This window comes from Muscardinus avellanarius (assembly GCF_963383645.1).
Source record: "Muscardinus avellanarius genome assembly, chromosome: 14".
Lineage (NCBI taxonomy): Eukaryota > Metazoa > Chordata > Mammalia > Rodentia > Gliridae > Muscardinus > Muscardinus avellanarius.
This window is the reverse complement of record NC_137800.1, coordinates 16,597,567-16,610,095: the sequence shown is the minus strand read 5'-3', so window position 1 is coordinate 16,610,095 and position 12,529 is coordinate 16,597,567. Positions and strand designations below refer to the sequence as shown.

The 12,529-nt window shown below is 39.2% G+C and overlaps 1 protein-coding gene across 4 annotated transcripts in view; it reads right to left on the bottom strand.

Annotated features, from left to right (window-relative positions):
* PSD3 (pleckstrin and Sec7 domain containing 3) overlaps window positions 1–12,529 on the bottom strand; it is a gene marked incomplete at both ends in the record, with an annotated part of 521,001 nt that overhangs the window by 20,777 nt on the left and 487,695 nt on the right. For all 4 annotated transcript variants that reach the window (XM_080710180.1, XM_080710181.1, XM_080710182.1 and 1 more), the window contains 2 exons: window positions 9,828–9,972; window positions 11,606–11,763. In XM_080710180.1, coding sequence (XP_080566306.1) covers window positions 9,828–9,972; window positions 11,606–11,763 — 303 coding nt within the window. The remainder of the gene's footprint in view (window positions 1–9,827; window positions 9,973–11,605; window positions 11,764–12,529) is intronic.

Below are 12,529 nucleotides of genomic sequence, written 5' to 3'. Positions count from 1 at the left end.
ATTTAAGCAGATAAAAATTTTATTATAGAACAAGGGGAATAATTTATAGGACTACTAGAAAATTAACAGTTATGAACACTAAATCCATATTGCATAACATCCTTGTAAAAGAAATTTATAAAAAGTTACCCAGGAATTTTAAGAGTCACATATGGTATCTTAAGGAATTCTTACCACAGTGCACATTTTAAAAGCCAGGCATACTGTTTTCATTACCATGGCTTTGTAGTATAGTTTAAAGTCAGGTATTGTGATGCCTCCTGCATGATTCTTGTTGGTGAGAACTACTTTGGCTATTCTGCTTTTGTTGTTGTCACAAATTAATTACTTTTTTAATTTTTAATTTTTAATTTTTTATTGGTGCATTGTAATCATACATGACATTGGAATAAAAGACTCAAGAGGATATACAAGCACACATTGTCCAATTAGCCCTCATCCAATCCCCATCCCATTCCCTCCTCCTCCCTTGATCCCATGCTTGATTGGTGATTATCTTTGATACATTTGTTTACCTACCTCCTGAGTTTTAAAGAGGTTCCATCCTCCCCCATCCCATCCCCTCTGATTGGTCACCTTAATTGCTTCTCTATAGGAGCCTTTCTACAACTCGACCTCCTCCTGTTACCTCTTTCCTCCTAGATTTTGCTAGTTAGGGGAAGCATCTGGTTTTTATTTTCTGTGATATTTCTCTATGCATGCTGTAATACAAGTTACGATCCCACTCTTGACGTCCCCAGTAGAGGCCTGGCCACTCAGAGGATTCTGATCCCGACCTCGCTGGCTCCAGCACCAGCCTTGCCTCATGGGAGGCCCCGATCCTGGCCTTGTTGGCCCCCGCACTGGCCTAATCCCTCAGCTGGCTCTGATCCTGGCCTCGGAGGCCCCAGCACCAGCCTTGCCTCACAGCAGGCTCCAATCACAGCCTTGCTGACCCTGGCACTGGCCTAACCTCTCGGCAGGCTCCTATCCTGGCCTCGGAGGCCCCAGCACCGGCCTTGCCTCACCGCAGGCTCCAATCCCGGCCTCGCTAATTTAAAGACTGATTTTTCTATGTCTGTGAGAAATGACCTTGGTAACATTTCTAAATCTAAAAGCAACAAAACAGAAAAAAAAAAAAAAAAAGGAACACAAGAGGTGGCTAGAATATGTGGAGTGAATGAAAGATAATGAGAATTCTTTTTTTTTTTTCTTTTCCCCAGTACCGGGGATGGAACCCAAGGGCATTCTACCTCCAAGCTACACCCCGAGCCTTATTTTCATTCTGTATTTTTAAAGTTTTTTATTAAGTTGTGGAGGGCCTCACTAAGTAGCCGAGGCTGGCCAGGAACCTGTGGTCCTGTCTCAGCCTCACAAGTACTGGGATTCCAATGTGAGCCACCATGCCTGGCTTGAGATTCATTTTTAAACTACAACAAAACAACTACTCAAAGAAGTCTCCAGAAAGCATGGGGGTGGGAGAGGAGGAGAAGAAATTGATTTTGAGACTTTAAAAAGTGGTATGTATACATCTCCAAATTTATCATTTGTACACTGATAAGGTTGAAAGTCAGTCAATACAAACTATTAGTTGTTTATAAATAATATTCAGGAATTACAATTTCTCATTCACCTATTATTTTTTCCTAAGGAGACTACAGACTATGTTATGGATAATATGTCTCTTCAAAATTCATATGCTGAAGCCCTAAAGCCCGTATAGCTGTATTTGAAGATGGGGCCTCTACAGAAGTCATTAGGATTCACTAAGCTCCCACCAGACCCAGTCCCTGCTGGCACCCCAATCCTGGACTTTGAGTAAGCACAACTGTGAGAAAATAAGTATCTACTATTTAAATCACCCAATCTGTAGTATGTGTGTGAATTAAAACATGTAAGTTAACAGATTTTTTGACAAAATATGTTTGGTTACTAGACAACCTTAAAAAATAAAATCATGATTGTATTTTTCTTAAAATATTTCAGATATACAACAAGTCATATTGAAGAATGTAGAAAACTCTCATGTATGTAACACCCAATTTAAGGAACAAAATAATACACAAGCTGAGACTCACTATTTCCTTCCTTCCTTCTCTCTGCTATTATACAAAGGTATATAACCATAAAAATATGCAAGTAGGTTCCATAGATTTTATACTTCATAGAAAACGCATATGCTTTCTTTGTTTTCATTCAGCACGTTTTTGAGATCTATCCACATATATGCTCTTGTTCCTGCTTTTTAACAATTATATAATATTTTACCCTAGGAAATTCTACAATTGTGTTTACAAATATTTAGGTTGTTTCCAGGTTTCTGGTTTGGATTTTGGCTTTATTGTTTTGCTCTTCTAAAAGATGTTGACATGAACATTCTTATACATGTCTCCTAGGGAATAGGAACAATAATTTTTCTATGGTAAATTAACAAGAGTTGAAATTTCTGAGTTTTAGAATATGTGCATCTTTAAGCTGACATTAAACTGTCTTCCCAAAGTGCCTGAAACTGTTTATATTTTCACAGTAAGTCTCAGAGTCCAATTGTTTTATATTCCTGTAAAAAACTGATATTATTACCCTTGCAAATTTTTGCTAATTTCATGGCATGAAATGACAGGCCGTTGTAATTTGAATTTCCATTTTCCTGACTATGGCTGAGGATGAGCAATTTTTCCTATGTACTGGGTTTAATCTTCTGTGAACTGGCAGCTGAACCCACTTTTCTCCTGGGCCATTTGTTATTGTAAAATAGATGTGTAGCTAGATGGGTTAATTATAGTATGTTTTAAGAATATAAATTCTTTTCATTTTTAGTAAACAAAATGACTAGGATCTACATTTTTTTTCCAAATAGGATTTTAGATAATCTGGTAAAAAGAATTTACAAAATTCTCTGTATTTTTTTTTTGTTTTGTTTTGTTTTTGGTGGTACTGGAGTTCCTGGAAGCCCTTCTACCTCCAGGCTACACTCCAAGACCTATTTTATACTTTTTAAAAATTTTTTGGAAACAGAGTCTCTTAAGCCAAGGTGGCTGGCTTTGAACCTGTATGATCCTCCTGTCTCCGCCTCCCAAGTGTGGGGATTACAAGCGTGCGCCACCACATCCGGCAAGAATTTATAAAATTCTCTGTATTTTTTTTTTTTTTTTTACTTTGGGTCTGGTAAATATTTTTTAGATACTTGCTCCTTGCAAACGCTTTCAATGCAGGCTTCCTAAATTTGAGTATCCAAATGTCAAATAATTCCTCCTCCTCCTCCTCCTCCTCCTCCTCCTCCTCCTCCTCCTCCTCCTCCTCCTCCTCCTCTTCCTCCTCCTTCTTCTTTTTTTTTGGTGGTACTGGGGTTCCTGGAAACCCTTCTACCTCCAGGCTACACTCCCAGACCTATTTTTTTATACTTTTTATTTGGAAACAGGGTCTCTTAAGCCAACGTGGCTGGCTTTGAACCTGCATGATCCTCCTGTCTCCGCCTCCCAAGTGCGGGGATTACAAGTGTGCACCTCCACACCCAGCCCTATTTCTTCTTTTTATTAATAAGGAATAATACAGGACAGAATAAGAATGTGTATAGTATAGTATTTTGTCACCTTCCTTCCAATACCTGATTTTACCAGAGGCACTGTTATTAAGCTATGTTTTATAAATTTGTCTCTACGACACCATAAAGGTTGGTCATTAGGCTTTGTTTTGATGAAGAAACTGGTCAAAGATATTGCTGAGGTTCAACGTGCAACACTTCATTCCTACTCCAGTGTCTCCATCGAGCAAGAGTCAAGAAAGCCATTTCAAAATAAGATGTTTTAAAATAATAACAAATCTATCCACTTTGGCCAGTGAAATAAAAATGTCAGCAGCTCTTACTGGCACAGGTAGGTAAATCACACAAATGGTCCCAGGGCTTGAATCCCATGACAAAGGCGATAAAGACTCTTGACAAAAGCTGGTGCTAAAAGGGGGAAGGAAGGAGGCCAAAAGAGAAGCTACGTGCTCAGACTCGGGATGGTTCAACTTTTGATACATGTTGAAAAAAGACAAAATGGGAATTCTGCTTTCTTTCCTCTCTTTAATTTTTTCCTATTTTAGGGATGCATATATATATATATATATATATATATATATATATATATATATATATATATCCCTCAAGAATAGAGAATATTCACTTCACTGAAAGGATTTCAGAGAAGACTGAGAAATACAGCTGGCAAAGTTTAAGGATTAAATTACATTATTTTAATTTATAATTAATTTTAGAGAATTAGTTGCAAGAAAAACTGTGGCTATTGTCAATATATTTAAATTGTTAAGCCATTTAATAATATATAAAAATCAAATTTCAGATGCCACTTAGGAAATTTTTTCAAGTTAAGGGGTAGGGGGCTGTTTTAGTTTTCTCTCTTTTCTTGACTTAAAATAAACTTTCATAGTTCTATTAAAAAATGTAACCACTTTGAAAGATTGTCACAAATTTTTACTCATTGAGTTGATAGAACATGTAGCATATTTTACTTAAAAAAGTATATATATGAAGATATTTGCTCGAACATTTAGCACTGACAATGTGAATGATCAAAAAAGAAAACTAGTGACCTAGGTAATTAGATGATAAAAGTCTGAAGTAAGGATGAAGTAGGATGCAAAAGATATTTGAGAGATCAATGTGAGTGAGCTGGGCCATTTGGTAGTGCGTGCCTGTAATCCCGGTACTTATGAAGCAGAGACAGGAGGATCACAGGTTTGAAGCCAGTCTCAGCTATTAGCCAACATCTGTTTCAAAACATAAAAAGGGCTGGAAATGTAGCTCAGGGGTAGGATGCACTTGAGTTCAATCCCCAGAACTACAAAAAAAGTAAAAAGATAAAAGAAAAAAGTGACAAGACTTTGTGAGAGAAGGTATGCAACTGGGTGGGGTTGGGGACAGGATAGAATGCATATGGCTCTGTCTAGGGAGGGAATCAATTATAGGAGTGACTTTCTCCTCTGAAATGCCAGGCTCCTAACACCCATCCCTCATCTGGTTCTTAGCACCACTACCTGTGGTCAAACCATAGACAAGAAGGACGGGGGTATGGGAAGCAAGCACTGGAATCCCCTTACATCTGATCACATTGACTGCATGGCTTGAACGCAGTCAATGTTTAGTATTTAGTGAATACTGAGTTGGTTCAACTAATATAAAATAATGGCGGGAATTCAAAGAAGAAAACAGGGAACAGAGACTTAGTTGAGGCCTAAGTGTTCAGAGAACTGGTGAAAGACCTAGAGATTGTGAGAATGTAGTGTGTCTAAGTGTGACCTGCAGCATGTGCCAGCCAGTCAGCTGGGGTGTACAAGACACACGCGTATTTCCAGGCACCTACCTGGACCTGAACCCTGTGGTGGGCCTGAAAAATAGACATTTTATACTGCCTTCAGATAGTTTTTACACACTCAAGTTTGGAAACAACTGCTTTGGTGCGTATAAAAGGGCCTAAAATAGGCCCTAAAGGGACCAATCATAAAATTGTGTTTGGAGAGCTACAACAGAAGGAGGAAAAAAAATTTACATTTTCAAACTAATCTCTCCACCTCCCAACGGAAAGAAAAAAATGTGCTCGGGCAACATTGCCATAAAAAACAACCAGTAAAGGTGACTCCTACACAGCCAAGTTGTTCAGGAAGAGCTTCACAGCACTGACAATAATCAATTTTAATAATTGAGGCTAATATGTTTTGGATAGAAGACAAGAATAAATTAAAAGAAAAGCTCATAAATGACAGGGTGATAAACAATGTGTCTTCAAAGAATCAAACACTCTTGTTGTCGAATGCTTACTTTTTCTCCCCTAACACCGCTTATCTTTTTACTCCCAAAGTGTACCCAACATGTTATATGTTTTGTGAGGTAAAAATCACCCCAAGGTGTGTTGGCATTTTGGGGTGCCATGGGCAGGTTTTGGGGGTGTGAAGAAATGTGGTTGGTCTCTCAGATTTGAAACCACTGGGCTCACACCGGGTTCTGAACAGGAAGGGGGTGGACTGGGCCCCAGAGGACATCTGGTAAAGTCTGGAGACATTTTAGTTACAACAGGGAGGGTGTCTGGTGGGCAGAGGCTCGGCATATTGCCAAATAACCTGCAATTTACAGGTTGGCCTATCACAACCAAGAATTATCCAGGCCAAAATGCTAATAGTGCCGAGAGTGAGGACGACCAGCTAAAGGAAGAGAACCAGTGCTAGAGAAATCAGGGGCGCATCCAGACACTTAACGTCAGGATTTGCTGGCGCCCGCTGTGACTCAGCCCAGGCACCCCAAGAGCATCCATCTGAACTGGAGGCCACCCAAACACTGTGCCAGGCTGTGTGTGAGCTAACTCCACTCTCTTAAAAACCTACTCTTTATCCCATGCTTGGTTTTACATACTTTTTCCCCATTACTCTCTATGATAAAACATCTTTTGTTACATATTATTTTATTTTTTTTGTACTAGGGATTGAAGCCAGGGGCATTAGAGCTCTGAGCTACAACCCCAGTCCTATTTTTTTTTTTTTTTAAATTTGAAACAGGGTCTCACTGCGTTTCTGAAGGCCTTGCCAAGTTGCTGAGGCTGGACTTGAACCTGGGAACCTCCTGTCTCAGCCTCGCAAGTACAAGGATCATTTTAAATTTAGTAACTGAAAATGGTAAGTTGGGCAAAGAAAAAAAATAGTGATAAAAAATCTTAAAAGCATTCTAGAACTATCTTCTCATTTTCTAGGTGGAAAACCAGACCCAAACAGGCTTGGTGAACTAGCTAATGATGACAGAAAGAGAACCATCTTATTCTTTTCTTAAAAAGTAAAATTCTTATTGGAGGATGCTTCTTTTTGGCTATTTCTTTTTAATTTAAAATCCGGAATACATCACTGTGATCATACTACCTGTGCATTTTCTGTATTTTGTGAAGGCATATCCAAACTGGAAAAAATTTTAAGATTCTACATTTTGTCTTTGGTTCCATATTGGTTTAAAAGAACAGATTCTGTTTGGTAAAGGTATTTGCAAAAACACACGAATAGATGGAGAAATTCATTTTCGTGTGCATGTGACTTAGTTGTAGTAGTAGCCCATACAAAAAAAGGACAGCAGTACTGTTTTCAAAATAGAAAGTAAATACAACTGAAATTTGTATTATTTTATTACTTTTTTTTATTAGTGCATTGTAGTCATACATCTTGATGGGATACAGGATAGTAGAGGAGGCATACATGCACACATCACTCATTTAGCCCTTCCTCATTTCCTACCCCATTCCCTCCTAATTTAAAGCAGGGAAATAGCCTTGCTTTCTGAGTGCAGACCTCAGTTAGGCAGATGGAGAAGCTGACCAGAATATTTTCTGGTCATCCAGAAGAGCTCTCCCTTTCTCTTAAAGTGCTCTAATTATGATCTTTGAAAATTAAATGCCTTTCTGTCCTCTAAATTGAACTGGCTTGGCCCTTTCTATTCTTAACAGTATTTTTGGTCATACATGAAGTACAAGAGTAATGATAATGCTTACATAGTAACCATCGATACACATTATCATTATGAATGAAGCAAAAAACAAAAAAAAAAAGACCTTCCCTGAAATAATGAGCCTCTCTTACTACTACTAGTCTGTTGTTTTGTTTTGTTTTGTTTTTATAACTTATGGCAAGACTTGCACATATCCCCTTCCTGGAATTTCTTACCATTTTCCAGTCCAACTTCATAGAAGACCAACGTGGTGTTTGTACCTATCACTCCACCAAAACTGCTCTCACCAAGTTTACACAAAGACCTCACTGCAACTATAAGTTTTTTTTTGTTGTTGTTGTTTTTGGTCTTAATTGTACATGATCTCCCCTACCCCTCCTCTTTTATTGGGACAACATTCTCCAGTTAGGTTATTTTTACCTAAAATATTTTCTTAAAAAAATTGCTTAAGTGTCTTAGTCTGCTTTTGAGCCCTGGGCGCTGCAACATTTGGAGACAAAAAGATGAGGACCCTGGAAATGACTCTGGAAGAAGCGGTAAGGGGTGGAGGGTTGGCCAAGATGTGAGGTGAGATTCCTAAAGCCAGGTCAGTCACCACAGTCCCCAGCTGTCAAGGCCTGGGTGACAGCCCACCCTTCTTCACATCAGCAAGACACTAGAGCTTTACTCTTCATAATTTGCTTTTCTATCCATTTCCTCGCCAGATTTATTTCTTGTCTAAGATCACCAGATGTTTCTTTAAGGCCCTTTCTGCTTCTAGTGGTATTTTCTTCTAACACTTAACACCATATTGTAATGGAATAATTCTTACAGTACAAAGTAGATCGCAGTACTCCTTTGCTCCAAGCTATTATACTGGGGAACCACCGAACATCCTAACACCCAGGCGTGACAAACAACAGGGCCTTGATGGTGTGAAAGCCCCCTTTGAAACTCAGGTTGAGATCTAATTTCTACTTCTCTGACAGTACAGGGGGGTGGAGCCTTTGACTAGTGTCTAGGTCATGAGGGTGCCACGTTCACGAATGGATTAAGGCTGTGGTCCTGAGGGTGGGTTAGTTATGTGGGGAGTGGGCTGCTGGAAATCCCAGCTCCACGCCCTCCCGTTTCTCTTGATGACCCACATGCTCCCTTACCAGACACTGGCCATCTTAATGTTGGACTTTCCAGCCACTAGAAAGGTAGCGAATCAATCTCTTTTCTTTATAAACTTCCCAGTATCTTGGATTCTAGCAGAATGGGCTAAGACAAGACTTTCTTGATTTCCCCTCTGCTAACCTCCAGCGAAATCCATTGCTTACTTTTTCTCAAGGTTGCTCAAAGCCACTTTAAAGAGCCCAGGTGTGGCTCCTGAGTCCCTGTGCTCTTTCCCTGGGGCCTCTCTGTTCCTTTGCTGGACTGTTTTATTACTGCACCTCACACCTCCTGTTTTTCAGCCTCGAAGCTTCTCATTAGACATCACACTTCTTGCTTTGCCTCCAAGGTCGTGCTCAGTGAGGTCCCTGGCTCTGCCCACGGGGCCCTGTCGACTTCCCCTCCCCCTTCCTGTAGCCTACACCAAACTATCCCAAGCGCTTGCTTATCTGCATCTGTCACTCTTTCAGGAGAGGGTGCAGGACTTATTAGCCTTCTCAACTCCACATCCTAAAATAGTCTTTGATGTGCAACAGGGAAGCTTCTACTAAAGAAACACCGCTGGTAATCAAGATGGACCACAGTCCCATAAAACTGTCTACTATCACGACAATTAGAATTTCACAATCACGTCAAAGTATTTCCGAAATCCTTGACTGGTCAGTGGTGATGCCGGTGCTAAAGACAGGTTTAAAATTTTCAGTATGAGAATAGAGTTTTAAGAAGAAGGAGGATATGATAAAATATATTTTTTAGAAAATCTAATCTTACAATAGGACAGAGGCTTATGTACATGCATGGCACAGTGTATTTAGAAAATTCAAATAAATGTTCCATGTAGTTCTTCCCTGTGGGTCAGGGAAGGCTCTTCCTTACAGTACTGTCAGGGAGCCCTGAACATATTTTTATATTCCTAGCACCAAAAATGGAAAATGTTCAATAAAATGAACTAATAAATAAATGAATTGAAAGTTTGCTACCAACAGGAGATCACTCTAACATTACTCAGTTATTGAAAAACTATGGGCTATTCAAAAGAATATGAAACTGAGGAAATATGGCTGAAGTTTAAAACTCAGTATATTACATTTTGCTCCATTTATATTACATTCCCTCATAGGGCAAGATTTCCCATCTGCCCGCTAATATGGAGTAGTGTTCAAATACAAATATTAGCAAGATTACTTCACAAGGCTCGCATTTCCAAGTTCTAAGCACCATCAAAAGGACTTACCTGAGATAATTTTGTCGTCGTGGCGGGCAGAAGTGGGCGGCTGAACTTCTTCTGTGAGCCGATGGCTGCCGGAAATGGTGGTGCAGAAAATACGGCTGCCACGCAGTTAATTTTGTTTATCCACCCCTGCATTTCCTCTGGACTCCTTTGGGAAAGAGACATATTTATGTTAGAATCCTTCTGTATCTAAGTCTATCACCCTTTGCTCATTGCTTATTGCCAATTAAAAATGGTACATAAAGAGCTAGGTGTGGTGGTGCACACCTGTAATCCCAGTATTTGGGAGGCTAAGACTGGAGGATTGCAGGTTTGAGGATATAACCTCAGCAATGTAATGAGCCTCTCAGCAATCTAGTGAGACCCTGTTTCAAAAGAAAAAAGAAAAAAAAGGATTGGGGGTGTAGCTCAAAGGCAGAATGCTCCTGGGTTCAATCCTCAGTATCAAAATAATAATAAAGTCTGCGGTCATCCCACTACGATATAAAAGGGGGAAAAAAGCAATACTTTCATTAAACTTCTATTTTCTGTTTGAAAGAAGACTAGGCCAAATATTAATTTAAAATTAACTCATCTTTTAATCATATACTTTTAAAATCTGACTGACGCATACATTGATAGAGGGAATGGAAATGGGCACATACACTTTTTTAAAGTTTGATAGTTCCCTCAAAAGTTGAGTATAAATTTATCATAAACCCAGCAATTCTAGATCTAAGAACAAAGTATTCAAGAAAAACACAGCTACATAAATATTTGTATGTTGAGGTTTGTGACTTCATTAATCCTAAGATCTGTAAGGGGAAACAACTATGTCCATCGATTATGAAATGGATGAGCTAACTGTGGTCAATCTATACAGTCAGAAAGTCTTCACCAATAAAAGTATGCGGTACTTCACAAATCAGAATTCTTCATGGGAAATGCTCTACCTGTAATCTGAAGTCTGCCCCTAAGCCTCTTACTCAACTTCCAATTAATTCCATATCCTTGTTAACAATATGATTTTTACCTTTCCTTCTAGTGTAATATAGACTTCTGAGGTGAAAAGGAAATGAGATTAAGATGAAAATTTACACTTAGAGCAGTCCCTACATACCAGGCACTGCGTGAAGAGCGTTATACACTTGTGTAATGCTCATCAAAGCTCTATAAGATAAGCATTATCACTTACAGCAGCAATACGCTAAGGTTCAAAAGGTTAAAAACTATATGGCATAAGAAAGAGATAGGAAATGGTGATGTGAATCCAGGCCTATTTCCTCATTTTATGATGGAACCTGTTTACTAAACCCTCATATTTTATTAGTAAAGATACTGAGTTCTAGAGATGGTAAGTACTAACTAAAAGTCAAAGAGCTACTTTATAGTGGACAAAACTCGAACCTAGGGTTTCTATTTTTGGTGTTAGTATTTTTAGACAGATGTTTCTCTAATGTAACCAGCTCATGACATTGACTCTGGCTCAAAAAATTTACCCTAAAGAACCTGATTCTATTCCTTTGTTTTTGGTGGTACTTTGGATGGAACTGGGACATTTCATCTCTGAGCTACAGCTCCGGCCCTATTTTTTATTTTGAAATAGGGTCTCACTAAATTCTGGAGGGTCTGAGTTGCTGAGGCTGGCCATGAACCTATGATCGTCTGGTCTTAGCCTCTCAAATCCTGGGATTATAGGCATGCACCACCATGCCTAGTTCTGATTCTATTCCTTAATACAAAGTAGTGTTAAGCAAACTAAAAAAGCCAAACCAAGTAAGAATCAAACCAACAAGACTTACTGGGTCTGAAAAAGCAAGACCCTCCAGTCGGCAGTCTTAAGCTTGAACACGTTGGGCTTCTTCTCGTACTCGGTGGCCTTGGAAGCCAGGGCATGGTGCACGCTCACGGCATTTTTCAAGTCCTCTTCTGACAAAGCCTTTTCTGGCTTATATTCATCCTTTAGGTGGATGCAAAGAAAACAAAGACCAGAGTGTGATCAGATTCCACTTCCCTTCATAAAACCTAAGACTAAATGGGAAAAATTTCTTTTTAAAATCCAAGAAAGCGCAAAATACAACATGGTATCACAGAATATCACACTGTTGGAAACATTTGCTGAGCAGGAGACAACGCATGTACTTAGAGGTTTTTTTTTTTTTTTTTTTTTTTTTTTAATACCAGGGGCATTGTATCTCCATGGTATATCCCCAAATCCTATTTTTTTATCTTTTATTTTGAAACAGGGTCTCACTGAGTTGCAGAGGACCTCATTAAGTAGCTGAGGCTGGCTGTGAACCTGAGATCCTGTCTCAGCCTCCCAAGTATTGGGATTATAGTCGTGCACAACCACGCCTGGCTTAAAGGATTTATTTTTTTGGTGGTACTGAGGATGGAACTCTTCTACCTCTGGGCTACACTTCCAGATGTGTGTGTGTGTGTGTGTGTGTGTGTGTGTGTGTGTATATATACACATTTTTTTTTAAATTTGGAAACAGGGTCCTTAAGCCAGCAAGGCTGGCTTAGAACCTGTGGGATCCTCCTGTCTCCACCTCCCAAACACGGGGATTACAAGTGTGCACCACCACACCCAGCTAAAGGATTTCTTTTTAAAAAGCTGAAATATAATAATTAAGACAGATAGCTAAGGTGGGCCAAAGACAGGAATATCTATCGTGCACATTTTACAATTATTTGGAATAAAGCTTGGTCCAATTGTCAGTGGG